The sequence below is a fragment of the Saimiri boliviensis genome, chromosome 11 (genome assembly GCF_048565385.1).
Source record: "Saimiri boliviensis isolate mSaiBol1 chromosome 11, mSaiBol1.pri, whole genome shotgun sequence".
Classification (NCBI taxonomy): Eukaryota; Metazoa; Chordata; class Mammalia; order Primates; family Cebidae; genus Saimiri; species Saimiri boliviensis.
Genome location: NC_133459.1, coordinates 101,982,828 through 102,006,081, shown reverse-complemented (window position 1 = coordinate 102,006,081; position 23,254 = coordinate 101,982,828). Strand labels below are relative to the sequence as shown.

The window sequence follows — 23,254 nt, the reverse complement described above, 5'->3', positions numbered from 1 at the left end:
AATGAGCTTAGTTAGGGAAAAGGGCCTAGGAGGGAGCCCTGAAGCAATACAACCTTTAGAATTCAGAAACTGGGCCTGGCCTAGTGGCTCAGGCCTCTAATACTAGCTCTCTGGGAGGCTGAGGTGGGTGATCACCTGAGGTCTGGAGGAGTTCATGACTAGCCTGGCCAACATGGAGAAACCCTGTCTCTACTAAAAGTGCAAAAATTAGCCGGGTGTTGTGGCAGGTGCCTGTAATCCCAGCTACTCAGGAGGCTGAGACGGGAGACCCACCTGAACCCGGAAGCCGGAGATTGTGGTGAGCCAAGAATCATGCCCTTGCACTCTAGCCTGGGCTGCAGAGTAGGACTCCACCTTAAAAAAAAAAAAAAAAAAAAAAGGCAGAAACTGGAGAGAGGAGATTGAGGAGTGAAGTAGGAATCAAACCTGGAGGGTATGTTGGCTAGAAGAAGCCTGTCTAGTGAAGAAAATGTTTCAACTTAGACAAATTCTGCTTGAGAGGCTAAGTTAACCACCAAGAATTGACCAGCTGGGTTTGTCAAGATGGAAGTTTTTGGAGACCTTGAGAAGTGGTTTCAATAGAGTGGTGGGGGTGAAAGCCTGATTAGCATAGCTGAAGGAGATAATTGGATATGCAAAATTGGAGGCTTTAAGTGCAGATGACACATTAGAGGAATTTTGCTGTAAAGAGGGATAGAGAAAATGGAGTGGTAGCTAGAAGAAAATGTGTGGGGGTCAAGGAAAGTTAGAGTTGTGTATGTGTGTTGATTTAAAGATGGAAAATAATATAGTAAGTTTGTATGCTGATGAGAATGACCCAGTGGAAAGAGAAAAAATGATGATATTTGAGATGTGGGAAATATCGTGGAAAATTGCAGCAGTGATGACTTGGAGGGAAGTTGATCTTAAAACATTGGCAGAGATTTTTCACCTATTGATGAATGGAGAGAGATAGAGAGAGAGAGAGAAAGAGAAAGTGTGTGTGTGTGTGTGTGTGTGTGTGTGTACAGACAGAGACACAGAGTCTCACTCTGTCACCAGGCTCTAATGCTGTGGCGTGATCTTGGCTCACTGCAACTTAGGCCTCTCGGGTTCAAGCGATTCTCCTGCCTCATTCTCCCGAGTAGCTGGGATTACAGGCGCATGCCACCATGCCCAGCTAATTTTTGTATTTTTGTAGAGACGGGGTTTCATCGTGTTGGCCAGGGTGGTCTTGATCTCTTGACCTCATGATCCGCCTGCCTCAGCCTCCCAAAGTGCTGGGATTACAGGCACGAGCCACTGGCTGGTAGAGAATATTAATGGAAGTACAGATAGACTGGTAGATACGGTTGTGGGAAAATGAGGTAGTTTATTCTGATTGCTTCAAATTTTACAGAAAAGTAGGACAGGATCATCAGCTGAGAGTCAGAAGTGGGAAGGAGTTTATAAGATTTGAGAGAGAGGAGATGGTGTGATATAGGCATCTTGGAAGATTGGAAAATGAATTGAGTAGGGAAGATCTAGCAGGTAGATTTGTCAGGGAGTTCAGAAGGCCAGCTTGACATTTGTGGTCATTTGTTTAAAGTGATTCCAGCTGCCTAAGGAGGGAAGGGGGGGTCTTGAGATGGCATATGATGAGAAAGTGATAGGAACAATGCCTTTTCTGCTTCCATTTGAAATATCTTTAGTCCTATGACTGTTAGGATTGCTTTCAGATCATTCCTCTGGTATGGGCAGGCGACAACAGAGGAACTAATAAAAATGAATAGACCAAAAAATAATCATTTCATTTTTGTCGTGTTCAGTGTTTATGTTTTACGTAGTGAATGAGTTCCTCCAAAAGTTTATTTTGCTGTCTCTCCTTGGGTGTGCTTATTTTACACAAACGATATCAAGCAAGCCCTAGAACACTTTGAATAAATTATACTTGGTTGTTGAGTTATGTAAAGAAAGCAAAATCTGTAGTAGAGAAGCTCCATAGTTTTTTTTTGATAGACATGAAAGCCTCACCAAAATTTTCCCTCGGACCTGTGGTTTCCATCAGTGATAATCAGAGTTATCATTCATGTTGATATCATACTTTTATGTTAATGACAGATAAATTCAAAGTCTCCTTTTCTTTTCTTTCAGGTGCTGGAGAATCTGGTAAAAGCACCATTGTGAAACAGATGAAGTAAGTTGGAACATGGTGTTTTGTTAAGACCAAAATTTCTCCTAATGCATAAAAAGTCCATAGTATCTTTCATTTTAGGTCCACGGTATTGACTTGTGGTTTTCTTTGTTTTAAAGAATCATTCATGAGGATGGCTATTCAGAGGATGAATGTAAACAATATAAAGTAGTTGTCTACAGCAATACTATACAGTCCATCATTGCAATCATCAGAGCCATGGGACGGCTAAAGATTGACTTTGGGGAAGCTGCCAGGGCAGTAAGTGTTGCTCATTTCCTCTTCACTTGCTTTTATTCAGCAGACACAGTTAAGCAAAATTTTTGCTTCATGTTTTAGGGAAATGAGTTTAAGCAACAAGATAAAATGTAGCAAAGTACTCTGTGCTCACTTGAGAACTGTTAGCAATCTGCTTTAGAAGGTGTTAGCTATAACCACCCCAAGAGGAGTCTAGGAAATGGGATTCTGTGGATGTACGTAGGTTTCTGGGATGACTGTTCTGTTCAGTTGCTTTTATTATTATTATTTTTAAACAGCACTGTTGACTTTTATAGTCGTTGATAATGGTATATTAAAATAATCTAAGAGAAAGGTTGCCATGATCTGTAGCTGTGCTTTTTGAGGTTTACAAGATTAAAGGCCAAAATCAGTCTCCCAGAATAAATTCTGTAAGGACATGAACCCTAAGTCCACATTCTTGAATATCTAAGTCAGATACTGTATACCACATGGACCCTTAAGCTACAGAATTGGAGTATACCATGCCCTAGTACAATTCTTTAATGCCTTGCACATGTCAGCTGTTTAAGAAGTTGTATTATTTAATTATAATAATACTTAGTGGACCCCGAAGATCTAGTTTATAAAATTAGGGCATTTGTAATTAGGATTAGGATGTTTTGTGCCAGTGGAGAGGGGGCCAAAATGAAGGCAGGAGATCTTTGATATCAGCTAAATTCCAGAGAAGGCTGGGAAATTACAGAATTATTTCATACATCTGAGGGACTCACCACTTATGTTCAGAGTGTCATACTTACATGTCATGGAAAAATAAAAGAAAATGACTTGGGAAGTCTGCCTGGAAAGACAAAAGTGAAGTCACTTAGGAACTCTTAAAAGCTACTCCCAACTTATCAAATGCAAATTTATATTTGATCAAAAGAGGGGAAATACTGAAAGGTTGGTCACAGTTGGACAGTGTTAGACTAGAAAGTATCTTAGAAATGGCCTAAAGAAAGAGGAGCTAGATTAGGGATTGTAAAATGGGAGAGGAGTATCAAAAAATAAAATATGTGAATGTGACTTTTATATTTTTGTAAAATATATCACAGAGACTAATTTTTTTTATGCCTCTGTGCAGGGAAGTTTGGCAGTGTAATAAAAAATAAACAAAGCCTTTATCCTTACCTTACTCTTTTCTGTTCCTTCATTCACCTCCTCCTTTTCTTTCCTTCTTTTCCTCTTTTTCTTCATATCGGCTCTATTTGTGGTCTTATTTTCTTCCTCCCTTTTCTTATTTCTGCCTATCATCTAACTCTAGTTCTCTGTTTTATTCGTTGTATCTCATAACTGGTCAATAGTACTGTATTTATTCTCTTCCCTCTCTCTGTTGGCTTTTTCTCTGTCTCAGTCATTTATTCTTTTAGTTTGTCCCTTTTTTCTTTCCCTCTTTAATCTTATTCCCCACTGTCTGTCTTCCTTTATTTCTCTCCCTACCCTTTCATTTCTTTCCTTTATCAAATCAATTTTCATTAATCTTTGGGTCCTGACTCTCCTGTGTTACCAGATGCAGTTGACATTATTAATCCCTCTGAGGCCTCCTAAATCATCCAGCTTTCCAGTGTCCTCGCAACCTAATCTATAATCCTATATAATTTTTTTTTTTTTTTTTTTTTTTTGAGACAGAGTTTCGCTCTTGTTACCCAGGCTGGAGTGCAATGGCGCGATCTCGGCTCACTGCAACCTCCGCCTCCTGGGTTCAGGCAATTCTCCTGCCTCCGCCTCCTGAGTAGCTGGGATTACAGGCATGAGCCACCATGCCCAGCTAATTTTTTGTATTTTTAGTAGAGACAGGGTTTCACCATGTTGACCAGGATGGTCTCGATCTCTCGACCTCGTGATCCACCCGCCTCAGCCTCCCAAAGTGCTGGGATTACAGGCTTGAGCCACCGCGCCCGGCCAATCCTATATAATTTTTTAAAGTGTCTTTTTTTCTTCTTCTATGTGTAAGGATTTATATTTGTAGCTCCTCTCTTATTCTCCTTTAGTTTTTTAGGTTTTTTTTTCTTTTTGAGACAGTTTTACTCTTGTTGCCCAGGCTAGAGTACAATGGCATGATCTCAGCTCACTGCAACCTCCATCTCCTGGGTTCAAGCAATTCTCCTGTCTCAGCCTCTCAAGTAGCTGGGATTATAGGCATCTGCCAACATCCCTGCTAATTTTTGTATCTTTAGTAGAGACGGGGTTTTAACATGTTGGCCAAGCTGGTCTCGAACTCCTGACCTCAGGTGATCACCTGCCTTGGCCTCGCAAAGTTCTGGGATTACAGGTGTGAGCCATTGTGCCCGGCCTCTCCTCTAGTTTTTTATAGTTGGCTAGAGAGTGTGAATGGAAAAAAAAAAGAACTGGGTATGGAATAGGTTCCTTTTTCACATCTGCTTAAGTGTGGAGGTGTGAAGTTTATTGTAAAGAGGGGCTTCTTTATAGACCTTTAGAGAGGGTTTATTGTGAGGAAGCAAGAGTAAGTCAGTGAAAGAAGTTAAGTGATAAGAAAAAAGCATTTCCTCCTAAAAGAATATTTATAGTGTCAGGACAGCAAAAAAAAGTAGTAGTAATTCTCTCTCTTTTGAAGATTCTAAAATTAGAACAATGGTTTCTTTCTTTTTAAAGCCATGCTCAATGTTATTTGAATGCGTGCATTAGTATAGGTCAAATTTCAGAAGCAAGGGATTATAAAGTGTTCAAATGTTAAAGCACCATACATATATATGTAGAAGGGCATATATATATATATATGACATTCTCACTGTTGAGTATGTTTGCCAGTTTGTCTAATATTTCAGCTTTTCTCATTGTTTAAAATTTTATCTTTGAAAAGAAAGGGAGGACCATATAGATCTTAGCTAAGCTTTCATAGAGTTGAGCCTAGTCTACGGCCATACCTCCCTGAATGCACCTGATCTCAGAAGCTAAATGAGGGCTGAGCCTAAATATTACTAGAAAGAATACAGGAAAGGATCTTAAAGGAGGAAATATTACTAAGTAAAAACCATGAGAGCTGGAGACCCAGAGTTTGGCAGAAATAATTTGAGTGCACTGTGGGTGGTTTTGTTTTGCTAAGGTGGATGCACAAGTTCTGGTAATTCACAAGTCTTAGGAGTTTTTGGTTGTGAGTTCACCTATGGTCTGAAATGACTTGCTTGTTAGTTTGTTTTGTCCTGATGACTACTTAAGATACAAATGATTGCTTCCCTTTCTCCTTTACTTTTTCTTTGCATATTATATGCTTTTTAAATTCTTTTATAGTTATTTGGAATCTCTCAAGGTAGACAAATATTTGATGTGGTTGGGAAAATCATCCCATGAGACCTGTGTTTATTTTTAAACTGACAGGTAGGGATGGATAGAATAAAGCAAAACAGACTGGTTTCAAACTCCTGACCTCGTGGTCTGCCCACCTCAGCCTTCCAAAGTGCTGGGATTACAGGTGTGAGCCACCGCATCTAGCCAACCTGTCTCCACTAAAAGTACAAAAATTAGCTGGATGTGGTGCTGCTCGCCTATAATCCCAGCTACTTAGGAGGCTGAGGCAGGAGAATTCCTTAAACCTGGAAGACAGAGGTTGCAGTGAGCCAAGATCATACCACTGCACTCTAGCCTGGGAGACAGAGTGAGACTTCGTCTCAAAAAAAAGAATAAAGCAAAACCAAAAAAAAATCTTATAGTCCTTTTTTGTCGTCTCTCTCTCACATATTTTACATTTAAAAACTATAATCACCTAGAAAACTGTGGCTACGGCCAGGCCTGGTGGCTCATGCCTTTAATCCCAGCACTTTGGGAGGCCGAGGCAGGTGGATCACTTGAGGTCAGGAGTTCAAGACCAGCCTGGCCAGCATGGCGAAACTCCATCTCTACTAAAAATGCAAAAATCAGCTGAGGGTGCTGGCAGATGCCTGTAATCCCAACTACTTGGGAGGCTGAGGCAGGAGAAGAAAAGAAAAAAATAGAAAACTATGGCTATGACTCAGTGAAGTTAAGTTTTGTTTTGTTTGAGACGGAGTCTTGCTGTTTCACCCAGGCTGGAGTGCAGTGGCACTATCTCGGCTTACTGCAACCTCCACCTCCTGAGTACCTGGGACTACAGATGTGTGCCACCACACCCAGCTAATTTTGTATTTTTAATAGAGACAGGGTTTCACCATGTTGGCCAGGCTGGTCTTGAACTCCAGAACTTGTGATCTGCCTGTGTCAGCCTCCCAAAGTGCTGGGTACAGGTGTGAGCCACTGCGCCCAGCTGACTCATGAAGTTTTGATCACAGCTGTCTTGGTTACTTTCTTTTCCCCTGCTGCCTTTCTTTCCCTCTCTCAGAACATTATTATTATTGCTTTAGGGAAATCTAGGGACTGTTTGAATCTTTTCCTAAGGGATTTATTTCCCCCATTAGGCTTCTAGACTTTTTTTTTTTTTTTTTTTTTGAGACAGAGTTCGCTTTTGTTGCCCAGGCTGGAGTGCAGTGGCGCAATCTAGACTTCTTAAATGCCTCCATCCCCTCTTCTTGTTCTGCTGTCTGGGCTGAAGGTGAAGAAGAGAATACTTTTTTCTCAAACTTGATTAATGTTTTACTCCCTAAATGTTTAAACTTTACCTCTTATGTGCTAGTCTTTTTATTTCTATTTTTATTGTAGGCTTTCTTTAATAGAACGGGAATGTTTTACATAAGCCTGTCTCATAAACCAGTTTTTTTCTCTGAAAAATTATTAGCAATCTGGATGGAGATTTGTGGGCTTGCCAGAAGTGATCTTTTCTGGTGATGTGTGGAGGAGTGGTGGGGTAGTAAAACAATTCCTCACCTCAGTTCTGGACTTAAAACTGTAGTGGAATGAGGATGAGGAAAGACTTAATTATATAATCTGTCATGCTGGCCTGTTAGAAAAGGTCTCTGTAATAACACCTCTTTTAAAATAACATGTAATGTGTGTATGTTTTAAAGAGACTATCATCAAGTCTTAAAGAAATGGAGAGTCATCTGTCTCTTTCTTAACCGCTTTCTTCAGGATGATGCCCGGCAGTTATTTGTTTTAGCTGGCAGTGCTGAAGAAGGAGTCATGACTCCAGAACTAGCAGGAGTGATTAAACGGTTATGGCGAGATGGCGGGGTACAAGCTTGCTTCAGCAGATCCAGGGAGTATCAGCTCAATGATTCTGCTTCATAGTAAGTACTTTTCCTCTGTGAAATTGTAACAGAGAATAACTTGGTGACAACAGAGAAAGTTTAGTTCCCATCCTTAAGGAAATGTTTAAGTAATAAACACTCTTAGAAGTCTATACAGTGCTTTATAACAATTATCTAAATTTGGGATTATAGAGCCCTTGGTCATTTGTATGATTTGGGGGGGGAAATCCCTTTTGGAATGTAAATGGGAGACTTGGCACCACAGAATTTGTTCCACGGCATGTTTATAATAAGCAAGTGAAGGAGAGACATCATATTGTGGCTGGGTTCTGAATCTGTTCCAACTCATAAGTTCCCTCTGTGTAAGGACTTGGCACTGATAGCCAGCTAGAGAGGGAAATTAGAATTGTGGTATTCCTTTTTATGCAGCCAGCTCTCTGTGTCTGGGCTGCATTATGGATTTCTCTGGTACTAGTTACCACTAATAAATCTTTTGCCAGATCACAATAGGAGACTTTGTATAGAAAGAGATGATTGACTCATGGAATGAAGTTGAAATACATTTTTGTCAGGGGCATTATCTTGAGTGTTAACATAGTTTTAAGAGACTTTATAATGAATAATTTTATTAAGCTGTTATATGTTATCCTATTTTACCTCTTTACGCATACTTACTTATAAAACCTAAATTCAGAATGTAATTTTTTAAACGTACTTTTGTGGGGCCTGGTGAGCGTTTGTTATCTGTATCTTTAAAAGATGAGGGCACTTCTAAGCATTAAGGTATTTTCTCCAATATTATTATTTTTCTAGTTTTCACATTCTCATTCTAGCTTAAATTGTTACAAAAAGAAATTATATAGTCAGGTTGTACATAAGGACAGGGATACGTTCTGAAAAATGCATCATTAGGTGATTTGTCATCGTGCAAACATTGTAGAGTATATGTACATAGAATTAGATATAGCCTACCATCCATCTAAGCTAATATGGTGTAACCTGTTGCTCCTATGCTGTGAAGCTGTACAGCATGTTACTGTACTAAGTACTGTAGCAGTTGTAACACAATGGTATTTGTATATCTTAACATCTCTAAACATAAAAAGGTAATGCAAAGGCTATGATGTCACTAGGGGCTAGGAATGTTTCAGCTCCACTGTAATCTTACAGGATCACTGTCATACATTTACGCAGTCTGCTGTTGACCATAACATTGTTATGTGGCACATGACTGTATTTGAAAACTTGCTTATTCTTTCAGTGAGAACTTGGCTTTAGAAACATTTCAGGATTCTTGCCTATCTTTTAATAACATATTTTACTTGCAGGTATTAATAGCTTACATAATTCTCCCAGTGATCCTAAAAGATAGATTATAGTTGCTTTTTTTCATCATTCATTCAGAAAGCTCTGAATCCTCTAACTACATGTGCTTACATTATAGTGTTTTTCATAACTGTTGATCTAAGCTTGCGTCTTCATATTAGTGATAGTATTTTGTTTTATAGATAATAATGGTTCACTTATATTGGTGTGTTCTCCTCATCAGTGTTCTAGCCTGGAATCAGCAAAGAATATAGTTTTGAAGCAGTCTTTAATTATTTCCCTGAACAAATTAATTTTTTTGGAGGTATTTATAATTTATTTTTTGTTTAGATTAAAAAAACTGGAAACCTCCTTGACTCTTGTTTACCGAAGATATTAATTCTTAATTAATACTGAAAATATTAATTCTTACTGACTATAGTTCTCTTAACTTTAGTAAATCAAACACCATTTTCTAATGTCCTGTCAAATGGTTAAATACACAGTGACCTATTAAGTTTAATTGTCTGAGGACTTTTGGTATAGTTTCGTTTTGGTATTGTACAATGCAGTTAACTTAGTATTACATTTCAGGAATTTTTCTTTAATAAGAACATTTCCTGTTCTATTTTATGTTTTTTAATTGGCCTTCACAGTTTAATTCTGTAGAATTAAACTTACTTTTGTTAATATATATATAGACTGTATTTTAATTGTGCTATGGCGGATTCATGTTTTTTTCTTATTCTTTCTTTCTTTCTTTCTTTCTTTTTTCTTTTAATAAACAGGGATTTCTGTCATTCAGACTGGAGTACAGTGGCACAGGATTAGCTAGGACTACAGGCATGTGCCACCATGCTTAGCTAAATTTAAAAATATTTTGTAGAGACAGGGGTCTCTTTATGTTGCCCAGGCTGGTCTTGAACTCCTGGCCTCAAGCAATCCTCTTGACTTGGCCTCCGAAAGTGTTGGGATTACAAGCATTGAGCCACCGTGCCCGGCTTCTTAAAATTTCTGTGATACTGAAGATCTGATTCTGTTTTGCCACTTGAGTAACTAGTAACAGGTTTAGAATAGGAACTACTTTAGTCTGTTTTGCTATGCACATGGTTGGCTTCACCAAGTAAAAGTAAATGTGTGTCTTTATTTAGTTACCTAAATGATCTGGATAGAATATCTCAATCTAACTACATTCCAACTCAGCAAGATGTTCTTCGGACAAGAGTGAAGACCACAGGCATTGTAGAAACGCATTTCACCTTCAAAGACCTATACTTCAAGTAAGTCATTAGCCTTTTTGCTAGAGGTGCCAAATGCAAATATTTTTTGTTTTAGTTTACCCTCTCTTAATCAGGGTAAAATTTCTCTGGGCAATATTCCTTGGTTTAGAAACTTTTATCAGCATTATTTGAATATTTTAACAGAATGGGGGCCCAAACAGCTCTTCTTTCTCCAAGTAGCATCAAATATCTGTGTCCATTTAGAGGAATTTAAATTCAAAAATAAATGGTAACTTGCCTCCCAGTAGAATTTTTCCTGTGATAACTGATTTGTTTTTAAAAATATTCTTTTCAGCTGCTTTTCGTTAGACTCACCAAAACAGATAGTGAATATTTGTTTTATAGGATAACAATATTAAACTTATAGAAAACCAGTTTTTTTTTATAAGTTATATGGTTTGGTTATGCCATTTTGAATTTAAATAGAAATGCTTTTCTCACCAGTGTCACTTCTTTCTTATTGGTTTGAATTTCCCTTCAAGTTGATGGAATGGAGCAAGATTTTCATGGCTCTTGAAGTAATTTGTACATAGTATCATGCACAATTAAGTTCTTTTTTTTTTTTTTGAGACGGAGTTTCGCTCTTGTTACCCAGGCTGGAGTGCAATGGCGCGATCTCGGCTCACCACAACCTCCGCCTCCTGGGTTCAGGCAATTCTCCTGCCTCAGCCTCCTGAGTAGCTGGGATTACAAGCACGCACCACCATGCCCAGCTAATTTTTTGTATTTTTAGTAGAGACGGGGTTTCACCATGTTGACCAGGATGGTCTCGATCCCTCGACCTTGTGATCCACCCGCCTCGGCCTCCCAAAGTGCTGGGATTACAGGCTTGAGCCACCGCGCCCGGCCACAATTAAGTTCTTAATACAGTGCAGAATGGAAAATAGACTTAGGGTTAGAGGGATTTTTGGTTGATATGATGACATATAAACAGTGATTTTTTTCGTTTGTTTTTAAAATTTTATTTATTTTTTAGAGACAGGGTCTTTGTCACCCAAGCTGGAGTGCAGTGTTGTGATCACAGCTCACTGCAGCGTTGACCTCCTGGGCTCAACTGATCCTTCTGCCTCAGCCTCCCAGGTAGCTGGAACTATAGGCTCATGCCACTGTGCCTGGCTGATGTTTAAACAAAATTTTATGTAGGTACAGGGTCTCTCTTTATTGCCCAGGCTGGCCTCAAACTCCTGGGCCCCGGCAATTCTGCCGCCTCATGGTCTCAAAATACTGGGATTACAGGTGTGAGCCACTGTGCCCAGCCCAACTGTGATTATTTTAGAGAGAGAAAATTCTCATATTCTAATACAAAGAATTTTCGCATGATCATTAGTAATTCTAAAACAGGCCTCAGCTTGTCTCTGTGTTAACGGTCTTTTATAAATTTGAGAATTTTTTTTTTGATTCTTACTTTCTTCTTTTGTGACCTTTGAGATTAGGAGTAAACTTTTCCCCTTCAATATACCATGTGTTCCTTAGTTATCTCATTATGCTTATATGTAGAATGTGATGTTCAGCATTATTGCATACAAATATAACTCAGATCCTCTCAGTTTTTTCTCTGAAAACAACTGTTCCACAGGAGTTGTGAAATCCATATAGGGTTTGCATATTACTAGATACCAGTTGGGGGCTTAAAATCCTAATACACCAAACTGGATTTTTTTCTGGTGCAGGAAAATAGCATTTTAGCTATGAATGATTGTAGAATAGACTTGCTGCTAATCTTTAGTACTGATGAGTTTATTTAGCAAGAGCAGCAAAGACCGCATGGATTATTACTTGTGAGACCGTAAGAATGAGATTTATTTGTATAAGGTTTGCAATCTATTTATAATTAAAACTTGTGATCATTATTTAGTGTCAGAAACTTTCTTATTGGTGTTGTTAAATAGATCAGTCCTTAGTTAGGCAAATCCTAACTGTCCTGTCTTTTTATGCCAGGATCAGTAGCTAGATCTAATTAAGGTGCCACGCCTACTTTATTGTTGGCATGTAGATATCTTGTTATGAAGTACTATCATTTCTTCCTTTTCCTCTTCTCTCTAGGCAAAACTACTATCCATTTATTCAAACATTTATTGAGCATCTACCATATGCAAGGCATTGTGTAATTGCTTACTTGCCTCTCAGTTAATGAGGTAATGTTTATAAAATGTTGATCTCTTAGTGAATGATATTGTAAATGTTAATATGTGCTAAAAACCCACCTTGGAACTTCATAGTGTTGTGTAGACATTGTAGAAGAAAATGGGGGAGTAAACTGAAGTTATTGGTGTATCTCCCCTTGAGACTTCCATGGTGAAATATATGCTGTTAGCCTTCCTGAAACCTGTAATATGACCCTATATTAAAGCCAGCTTGTGATTATATCATTCCAGGTGTCGTGACCAAAGGTCAAAAAGAATTGTGCACAGTCAACCCAAAGGAAGAGTTGGGTCTTAAAGAGGGAATTTCTTTCAAGCATATGTTTAGAAATCACCAACTGTGTCTTATTTCTTTGAATTTCTGGGGGAAAAATGTCTCTGGAAATGTAGGCCCCTAGTCAGTATAGATCTTATACATTAAACCAGTTTGGCAGAGTTTAGCCTTTAAAAATTTTATCATTTTCATCAAAGACAGATCACAAGAGTTACACATGCATGCATATGTCATTAGAACTAAGTATCAGCTAAAACACAAAGCAGTGCAGATGTTCTTTTCACTATAGGAAGTAGTTGAGGATGCTGTTGATAGAAGTTCAGCAGTTGACCCAGAATACCAAGTAAGTTACTCGCAAGAGAGTAGCGGATTAAACTAATCTGGAGTGGAACATAAAGTTTGTGAACAGTTGAGGCTTTGTTTTTATTAATTAGGTTTAAGTAAGACTTGGAGTTTCAAAATATTGGTCAAGGCTGTTTTTTAGATATTGGGTTCATAGAATCCTGCCATAAAATATAATTTATTATTATTTTTTTACAATATCCAGATTTTCTTTTTTTAGAGTGAGGAAAACAAACTTGAATTAGTAGGGAGAAGTTATGGAAGCAGAGTGCAAATTGGGGGTTCAGAGGCAAACCATTTTGGGAGTCAGAACAAGGGTGCAGGAGTTAGAGTGCCTAGGTTTGGATCCCCAGTCCCTGTTTGTTAGTAGTGCACCTTTGAGCAAATCATTTAACATTGTATGTGCCTCGATTTCTCTATTTGTGTAATTGGGATAATACTACTACTTATAGGAGTGTTACAAGAGCAAAATGAGTTAAGATGTTTAGTAGTAGTGTCTGGCACCATGGTAAGCACTCAATAAATATGTCATTATTTTTGTTATTATCTCAAACTGTATTATGTAGCTCTTCGCTTTTCCTGTCTTTTCCCCTTTCCGTCCTTTAATCCATTCCAGTGCTTATTCTGCTGACTTTTCACACATCTGATACAAACTTTGATAGTGAGGAGGCTCAACTGTCTGTCTAAGATGAGAATTTAGATTATTCACAAATTTTATTTCCTCGTGTTGTTCTCTTGTACTTTTAGCCAGGATAATTATTTTGACTACATTTAATCTATTCCTTGTTTGTCTTCTATTATAAATGAAGTTTTGAATATGTAATAGTGGGAAGTTTACTAATCATTTCAGTTTAGGGAGAGGTGTATGTGTGAACTTGATGAATTTGTGCTTTCTTTCCCCTTGCGCAGGATGTTTGACGTAGGTGGCCAAAGATCAGAACGAAAAAAGTGGATTCACTGTTTTGAGGGAGTGACAGCAATTATCTTCTGTGTGGCCCTCAGTGATTATGACCTTGTTCTGGCTGAGGATGAGGAGATGGTATGTTGGAGCTTCTGGTAAACCTGTCTAATGTAGCCAGGAAATGGAAAATAACTATTAGGAAGATTGTGTGTGTTTATTTGCTCATTCAACCAAATCTTAGTATTTTTAATTTTTCTCCTGGTAAGTGAGATTAGACTTTCAAAATACTGGCCTGTGCCCTGTTACTCTAAAAGAGATGTGATAGCCACATGGAGTATATGGAAAGGGTTAAGTGCTATTGTTAGCCAACCTTTCCTCTCACCTCCTCACCCCTAAAAATTACAAAAATGAGGACTAACACTCAACTTTATCTTACTGATGTCTGACTTATTTCCATGAATGCCATTCAGTGCTGTAAAAGTTGTTGATTTGTCTTTTTCATTAAGTTAATCCACTTTTACTATTTGCTACTGACCTATCATCCTTTATTTCTTTTTCAGAACCGAATGCATGAAAGCATGAAACTGTTTGACAGCATTTGTAATAACAAATGGTTTACAGACACTTCAATCATTCTCTTCCTTAACAAGAAAGACCTTTTTGAGGAAAAAATAAAGAAGAGTCCATTAACTATCTGTTACCCAGAATACACAGGTAAAGGGTTATGAAAGATTTTATTGGAAATACACGTCTTACTTAGATCAACACTTTGGTGACATTTATGAAACTGCCTTTTGTTTTGAGTGATTGATGGAGAATATTCAGTGATAGTGGCATTGGCATTGAGCCTGTGATTAAAACTCCCTAAGTCAAGAGTACCATATCAGCCATAATTGAGTTTTCTGTGTTTATTTTAAATTTCTATCTTCATTTTTTGAGGAAAATAAAACAGAAAAAGTAAATTTGGGAGCTGGGCATGGTGGCTATAATTCTAGCTACTTGGAAAGGGGAGGCAGGAGGATCATTTGAGCCCAAGAGTTTAAGATCAGCCTAGGCAACATAGCAAGACCCTGTCTCACAAAAAATAAAGCAAAATTTGGTATATGTTGAAGAAAATACAAGGGTCAGTTGCAATCATTGTGCCCAAGAAACTGACATGTAGTTGCAGAGGGACATAAATAATTTTATTATAGTGTATACTTGCACATAAATAATTTTATTATAGTGTAAAATGTACATTAATAATTTTATCGTGTACAGTTGCACATAAATAATTTTATAGTGTAAAATGCATTAATAGAAGTGGAATAGAAGTGGTTACTAACTTCTGATGAGGTCAGTGTAGTTTTTTTCTACAGCTACTAAGAGGATGAATAGGAAATCATCAGGCAGGCGGGAATAAAAGCATTTTAGAAAAGGAATTACATATATGAAAATATGAAGGTAGAAAGATGGCATGGCTAGTAGTGAAACAAAGAAAGAATTTGGTATTAGTAGGGAAAAGCTGTTGGAGAGGTGGTCAGAGGTCAACTCATGGAGGGCCTTATATCTCATGCTGAGACAGTGACATCAGTTGAAGGATTTAATATCCTACCATGATCCATATCATGGGGTACATGATACAGTAGAAACTGTGCTTTAGAGAGATTATGCAATAAATGATAATAAAGATAGATAGTAGGGGATTTGAATAACTAAGGACTTAGGATAGAAGTAAAAACTTTGGATGGGGATTAAGGGATATATCACAGAACCCAAGGGCAAGAATGGACAGGTCTTAGAATGGAATTAGAACTAGGAAATAATGGTCGAGAACCCTGGAAGCACTCTTTATCCCCCATCTTTTTTCTCTCTTCTCTGTGTATCTTTTTTATATTTCTTTCTCTCCTTTCCAACTTTCTCTGCTATTCAGTTTATGTGATAACAGCCTAGTCACAGTTTCTGTATCTCTGTTAAAAAAGATCAGGCTAGACTGGGATTGCTTGGCCCTGGTTTCAAATTCCAAGGAGAGAATCTGGCCATGAAGCCAGGCAGAAGTCTGTAGGCCAGTCAGTTGAGGTCAGGGGCACAAATGTAACTGCCGGGGCTGGATCACTATGAAACTTACAGATGAGAGTCAGGTATTTCCAAGGAAGAGGAACTCTTGTTAGTGGAGACACTGTAAATTCTTTCTATAATAAAGTGAAAGGGTAAAGCAGGGTAAGGAATGGGAAGAGTCAGAGGTACTCTCAGGTTTCTGTCTTGGATGCTAGTGCTATAACCTGAATTCAAATTTGGGAATGTTGATTTTTTTTTTTTTGAGATGGAGTCTTGCTTTGTCGCGTAGGCTGGAGTGCAGTGGCTGAAATCTTGGCTCACTGCAACCTCTGCTTCCTGGGCTCAAGTGATTCTCCTGTCTCAGCCTCCTGAGTGGCTGGGATTACAGGCGTGCACCACCATGCCCAGTTAGTCGCTGTATTTTTAGTAGAGACAGGGCTTTACTGTGTTGGCCAGGATGGTCTTGAACTCCTGACATAGGTGAACCACCTGCCTCAGTCTCCCAAAGTGCTGGAATTACAGGCATGAGCCGCTGTGCCTGGCTGGAATGTTGATTTTTAATTATTTATGGAACATCAAAATAATGTCTCATGGGCAGTTATATTTGAGGTTGAAGAGAGGTTGGGGTTTGAGATAATCAGTAATGAAAACATGGAAATGGGTGAAATGACCTATGGAGATAATATTATAGAATGAAGAGAGTAAAGGACCACAGAATGAGAGAGAAGAGCAGCTTCTATTGGCAGGAAGAAAAGAAAGATACCATAAAAACCAAAAGAAACGCCGGGCGCGGTGGCTCAAGCCTGTAATCCCAGCACTTTGGGAGGCCGAGGCGGGTGGCTCACGAGGTCAAGAGATCGAGACCATCCTGGTCAACATGGTGAAACCCTGTCTCTACTAAAAAGACAAAAAATTAGCTGGGCATGGTGGCGCGTGCCTGTAATCCCAGCTATGCAGGAGGCTGAGGCAGGAGAATTGCCTGAACCCAGGAGGCGGAGGCTGCGGTGAGCCGAGATCGCGCCATTGCACTCCAGCCTGGGTAACAAGAGCGAAACTCCATCTCAAAAAAAAACAAAAAACCAAAAGAAGAGGTTAAAAAGTGAGTTGATTAAATATTTCAGTCAACAGTGTTATCTGCAGATAAGCAAGATACATACTGAAAAAGGACCTTTGGAGTTAACAGTTAGGAAGTTGTTGACCTGCTTTTGAGAGCAGTGGCAGTGGAAAGGTGAGTACAGTGAATCACAGAGTAGAAAGTGAAGAAAGAAGACAAGTGTAGACTACTCTTGAGCAATGTGGGTTTAAAGGGAAAGGAGAGATTTAAAAATGTTTGTAGGCTGAGGGCTAAGATCCTATAAACAAAAGAGGTATTTAAAAAACCGGATGTCATTGAAGGAGCAAGATTTGTAAGCAGGTGGGAAAAAAGGAATTAAGAGTCTAGATAGGACAGGACAGGCTTGGTGGATCACGCCTGTAATTCCAGCACTTTGGGAGGCTGAGGCTGGTGGATAATGAGGTCAGGAGATTGAGACCATCCTGGCCAACATAGTGAAATCCCATCTTTACTAAAAATACAAAAATTAGGCTGGGCACGGTGGCTCAAGCCTGTAATCCCAGCACTTTGGGAGGCTGAGGCGGGTGGATCACAAGATCAAGAGATTGAGACCATCCTGGTCAACATGGTGAAAACCCGTCTCTACTAAAAACACAAAAAATTAGCTGGGCATGGTGGTGCATGCCTGTAATCCCAGCTACTCGGTAGGCTGAGGCAGGAGAATTGCCTGAACCCAGGAGGCGGAGGTTGCGGTGAGCCGAGATCACGCCATTGCACTCCAGCCTGGGTAACAAGAGCGAAACTCCGTCTCAAAAAAAAAAAAAAAATTAGCTGGAGGTGGTAGCACATGCCTGTAATCCCAGCTACTCAGGAGGCTAAGGCAGTAGAATCGCTTGAACCTGGGAGTCAGAGGTTCCAGTGAGCCGAGTTCGTGCCACTGCACTCCATCCTGTCGTCAGAGTGAGACTGTCTCAATAAAGAGTCTAGGTAGGACAAATGGATAAACAAAATCATGTTATATACATACAATGAATATTATTTACCCATGAAAAGGAATAATAATAGATGCTACAACTTGGATGAAACTCAAAACACTGTGCTAAGTAAAAGAGGCCAATACTTTTTTATATGATATATCCAAAATAGGCAAATCCATAGACAGAAAGCTTATTAGTGGTTACCAGAATGGGGATAATGGGGAGTGATTACTTAATGGGAATAGGGTGGTGAAAAAGTTTTGATGCTATAGAGAGGTGGTGATTGCATAACATTGTGAATACACTTAAGTGCTACTGAATTGTACACTTCAAATGGTTAAATATCTGTTATGTTAATTTTCCTCAGTAATTTTTTAAAAAGAGTATAGGTAGAGCAATTGATTTTTGAGCAAGAAGTAAGACACCTTTAAGACCAGAATTACAAATAAGTGCAGATAGGTAACATTTTGAGTGAGGTGGTAGACCAAAAAGTTGAGATGTAGTTGAATCCTTGTGGCCTCTGTCTTCTCAGGGAAGTTGGAAATGTGGTTACCTGTTCAGAGTAAAGAACAGAAGAAGGTGAGAATTAGGTTAGTTTATAGAAAACAGCCAAGTTTTAGGATTGTGGGAGAGATATGTAAGATAAGTAAAAGAATTGACATTAATTTTGAAGACTCAGCTTAGAGTCTTTAACACCAAGCAAAGAGCCTTTAATATCATATCCATTTTTGTTGTTGTTGTGAACTTCCAGGCCTATCCTCCATTGTCTACATTCTACATAGATTCTTACAGTCCTTATTTGCCAGGTATTAGTATCTGTTCCTAGCAGACAAAAATTCACTTTTCACTGCTCTGCTTCCTTTAATTTATGGAGGTCATTCTCTAGATTTTAAGAACCTGCCGCAAGCACCTACAAAGCTGTTTTGCTTCAGTTCCTTGTATATTTTAATTAATATTCCTTTCTTCCTCCTCCACTAGTTTCCCCCCCTTTTTTTTGAGACACTATCTTGCTTTGTCTCTCAGACAGAAGTGCAGTGGCACAATCTTGGCTCACTGCAACCTCTGCCTCCCAGATTCAAGCGATTCTTTTACCTCAGCTTCCTGAGTAGCTGGGACTACAGGCACCCATCACCATGCCTGGCTAACCATTTTTTGTATTTTTAGTAGAGACAGGGTTTCACTATGTTGGCCAGGCTGGTCTTGGACTCCTGACCTCAAGTGATCCACCTGCCGTGGCCCCCAAAGTACAGGGATTACTGGTGTGAGCCATCATACCTGGCTCCTTGTCTTTCCCTTAAGCTCTGTTTTGTTACCTGGTCTTCGTATTTTTGTTATTGATATTTTTTGTTATGCATAATGTTACCGAAAATAGCCTCTGGTTTATTGGAATAATGGATTGTCTTTGTTGTGTTTCCCTGGCTTTACAGCCAGTTTCTTTTTTTTTTAGACGGAGTTTCGCTCTTGTTACCCAGACTGGAGTGCAATGGCGCGATCTCGGCTCACCACAACCTCCGCCTCCTGGGTTCAGGCAATTCTCCTGCCTCAGCCTCCTGAGTAGCTGGGATTATAGGCACGCGCCACCATGCCCAGCTAATTTTTTGTATTTTTAGTAGAGACGGGGTTTCACCATGTTGACCAGGATGGTCTCGATCTCTCGACCTCGTGATCCACCCGCCTCGGCCTCCCAAAGTGCTGGGATTACAGGCTTGAGCCACCGCGCCCGGCCTTTACAGCCAGTTTCTAAGGCTACTCTAAAAGCTCTGTAAGTAGACAAGATGGTGTAAAAAGCAAGTGATTTAAAGATATTAATTATAAATATTGTTGAGACAGGCTTTACTTTTGGTTCCTGCCACTTCTTTCTTTTTTAAAAAAATAAGAGCTTTGGCCGGGCACAGTGGCTCATGCCTGTAATCCCAGCACTTTGGGAGGCTGAGGCAGGCGGATCACCTGAGGTCAGGAGTTTGAGACCAGCCTGACCAACATGGAGAAACCCTGTGTCTACTAACAATACAAAATTATATACTCCAAGAATGTTAAGTAAAAAGGAAAAAAATTAGCCGGGCATAGTGGCGCATGCCTGTAATCCCAGCTACTTGGGAGGCTGAGGCAGCAGAATCACTTGAATGCGGGAGGCGGAGGTTGCCGTGAGCCTAGAGCATGTCATTGTACTCCAGCCTGAGCCACAAGAGCGAAACTCTGTCTCAATAGACAGACAGACAGATAGGTAGATAGATAGAGCTTTATTGACATAATTCAGAAACCCTAAAATTCACCCTTTTAAAGTGTATTACTTTTCCTTATTTAAATTACTACCTTAAGGCTTTGAAGCTAAACCTCCTTAAAACTGTGGAATGATTCTGAAAAGAACAATTTACACTATTGAATTCTTTATTCCAAAATCGCTCCAAGGAACACAGCCTCTCTTAGACCTTTTAAGCAATTGTGTTCCCTAGAAATGCACCTTCCAGGGCCAGGCGCAGTGGCTCACGCCTGTAATCCCAGCACTTTGGGAGGCTGAGGCGGGTGGATCATGAGGTCAAGAGATCGAGACCATCCTGGTCAACATGGCGAAACCCCGTCTCTACTAAAAATATAAAAAAAATTAGCTGGGCATGGTGGCACGTGCCTGTAATCCCAGCTACTCAGGAGGCTGAGGCAGGAGAATTGCCTGAACCCAGGAGGTGGAGGTTGCGGTGAGCCGAGATCGAGCCATTGCACTCCAGCCTGGGTAACAAGAGTGAAACTCTGTCTCAAAAAAAAAAAGAAGCCGGGCGCAGTGGCTCAAGCCTGTAATCCCAGCACTTTGGGAGGCCGAGGCGGGTGGATCGCGAGGTCAAGAGATCGAGACCATCCTGGTCAACACGGTGAAACCCCGTCTCTACTAAAAATACAAAAAAATTAGCTGGGCATCGTGGCGCATGCCTGTAATCCCAGCTACTCAGGGGGCTGAGGCAGGAGAATTGCCTGCGCCCAGGAGGCGGAGGTTGCGGTGAGCCAAGATCGCGCCATTGCACTCCAGCCTGGGTAACAAGAGCGAAACTCCGTCTCAAAAAAAGAAAAGAAAAGAAAAGAAAAGAAATGCACCTTCCTACTTTCCTTTTACACTTTCTAGATTTTTTTTTAGTTGAGAAGTCTAAATGAACGGGTAAAGACTCAATTTTTGTGTGTGATGATTTCATTTTGGTTACCATGAGAGTCTACTCTCACTAATAACCTAAATATAGAAACACCTTAGGCCGGGCGCGGTGGCTCAAGCCTGTAATCCCAGCACTTTGGGAGGCCGAGGCGGGTGGATCACGAGGTCCAGAGATCGAGACCATCCTGGTCAACATGGTGAAACCCCGTCTCTACTAAAAAGACAAAAAATTAGCTGGGCATGGTGGTGCATGCCTATAATCCCAGCTACTCAGGAGGCTGAGGCAGAATTGCCTGAACCCAGGAGGCGGAGGTTGCGGTGAGCCGAGATCGTGCCATTGCACTCCAGCCTGGGTAACAAGAGCGAAACTCTGTCTCAAAAAAAAAAAAAAAAAAAAATATATATATATATATATATATATATATATATATATATGAACACCTTGATAACAGAAATAGAGAATTCTATTCATATTTAATTGGGTTATATTCCCTCTCCATAAGTAAATCTTAGTGGTCTGATTTATTTGAGTTCAGGCAGCTGTTATGGTTTGAACTGAGAGTATTGGGTGTCTGTTTTAGGTTCCAACACATATGAAGAGGCAGCTGCCTATATTCAATGCCAGTTTGAAGATCTGAACAGAAGAAAAGATACCAAGGAGATCTATACTCACTTCACCTGTGCCACAGACACGAAGAATGTGCAGTTTGTTTTTGATGCTGTTACAGATGTCATCATTAAAAACAACTTAAAGGAATGTGGACTTTATTGACAAGCATGGATGTTAGTGAAAGGTAAAGCTTCCTACAATGTAGTTATAGTGCTACAGTGATGCCCCTTAGCTTTGTAAACTTTTTCTAATTAAGAATGTTCTTCTCTTCTAGTTACTGCAGTGTGGAGTGTTGAGACCAGACACCTTTTGCTGTCTCGTGAGGCAGCTACAAGCATGAACGGGACCAGGGAATGGCAGCAGCATGCAGAATCTTAGCACTCTTTAGCACAATCTGTATTAGGGAACTTTTAATTGACATGAGATGCTAAAGTCAGATATTGGAATTGGAAGAACTATAAAGTGTGATTCGATCATGAAGACATCACTTGGATTTCTTAATCTCAAATGCTTATGGCAGATGTGAAGTTGAGGTGCTGCATTCTGGAACTTAAAATATGTAGCTTACTCTTTTTTTTCCCCTTCTTAACAAACCACCAGTGGTTCATTTTTAAGGTTTTTTCGTCAAGAGAAGAATAACTTTACTAAATTTTATTTCTTTACTTGCAAAAGAATCTTTATTAAAACACAGTCTTAACTATGCACATGATGTGACAGATCATCTTGAAAATATTCCTCTTTAGTAGGAACTCTTGGTTTTTAACTCTTGGTATGGTCAGAATATAATACTTCCATAATTACTTATAATTCTTTCCAGTTACTGGGGATATAAATACAACTTTTTTGATGAAGTTTATGTTATTATCCTGCTCAGAGTACCATTATGGTTTCCAAATGGTAATTACATTCGAAAGTTCTGCAATAAGATTCTCATTCTCTCTTTTCTTTAAGCTTATGGTTGAAGGTTAACCTTGTTTATGCAGATTACCAAATTACTGCTGATGTGGTATAATGAAGTCTTCTTCTTGCATACAGACATACCCAGGGCAGCTGCCAATCAGAAATGCAAATTACTAAATTTCAGACAGAACCAGTGACTTTGCTGCTAGATATTTACGAAATTGACCACTTTGATTCTTGCTTGTTTGTCTCAGTTATGGGGAGTTTTGTACAGGTGCCTCTTGTTTTCCATCTTCATGGCCTTTTCTGTTGAGAGACATCTAAAGTGTATTAACAGTGCATGCTTTTACTTTGTAAATGTGGTGCCAAATCCTTGTTTGCCATCATTTTTACTGTAGCAATGTTAACTGTAGTATTCCTTAGTCAGTATGTTCTTTTGCTGAAACTGTTGCATTTTGGGACTTTTTTCCACTTTGTCATGTGTACATTTTTAATCTGTTATAGTTGGCGGCAATATTAAAATGGTGAGTAAAGAGTCCAGGTTTGCTCCTGTTTGTAACTAGTCTTTTCTGGAAATACTGTCTTCTGTTTTCTTTTGCCTCTGCAGAATGTGCTTTAGCCCTTGTCTGAGAATGGGTTTAGGTAGTAGGGTTTCCTAAAGGTCTAGCTAGACCTTTGGTGTAATAGTATTGTTGAACCTTAGGTTTTATGTTATATCTGCGTACGAGTGATACACGATCATCATTCATTTT

The 23,254-nt window shown here is 39.4% G+C and overlaps 1 protein-coding gene across 1 annotated transcript in view; it reads left to right on the top strand.

Annotated features, from left to right (window-relative positions):
* The window catches only part of GNAI3 (G protein subunit alpha i3), a 49,306-nt gene extending 26,266 nt beyond the window's left edge, over positions 1-23,040 (top strand). The window contains exons 2-9 of the mRNA XM_003933409.4: positions 2,113-2,155; positions 2,272-2,413; positions 7,427-7,584; positions 10,002-10,130; positions 13,797-13,926; positions 14,349-14,502; positions 21,574-21,786; positions 21,877-23,040. Coding sequence (XP_003933458.1) covers positions 2,113-2,155; positions 2,272-2,413; positions 7,427-7,584; positions 10,002-10,130; positions 13,797-13,926; positions 14,349-14,502; positions 21,574-21,764 — 947 coding nt within the window. The 3' untranslated portion in view covers positions 21,765-21,786; positions 21,877-23,040. The remainder of the gene's footprint in view (positions 1-2,112; positions 2,156-2,271; positions 2,414-7,426; positions 7,585-10,001; positions 10,131-13,796; positions 13,927-14,348; positions 14,503-21,573; positions 21,787-21,876) is intronic.
* Positions 23,041-23,254: the final 214 nt, after the last annotated feature.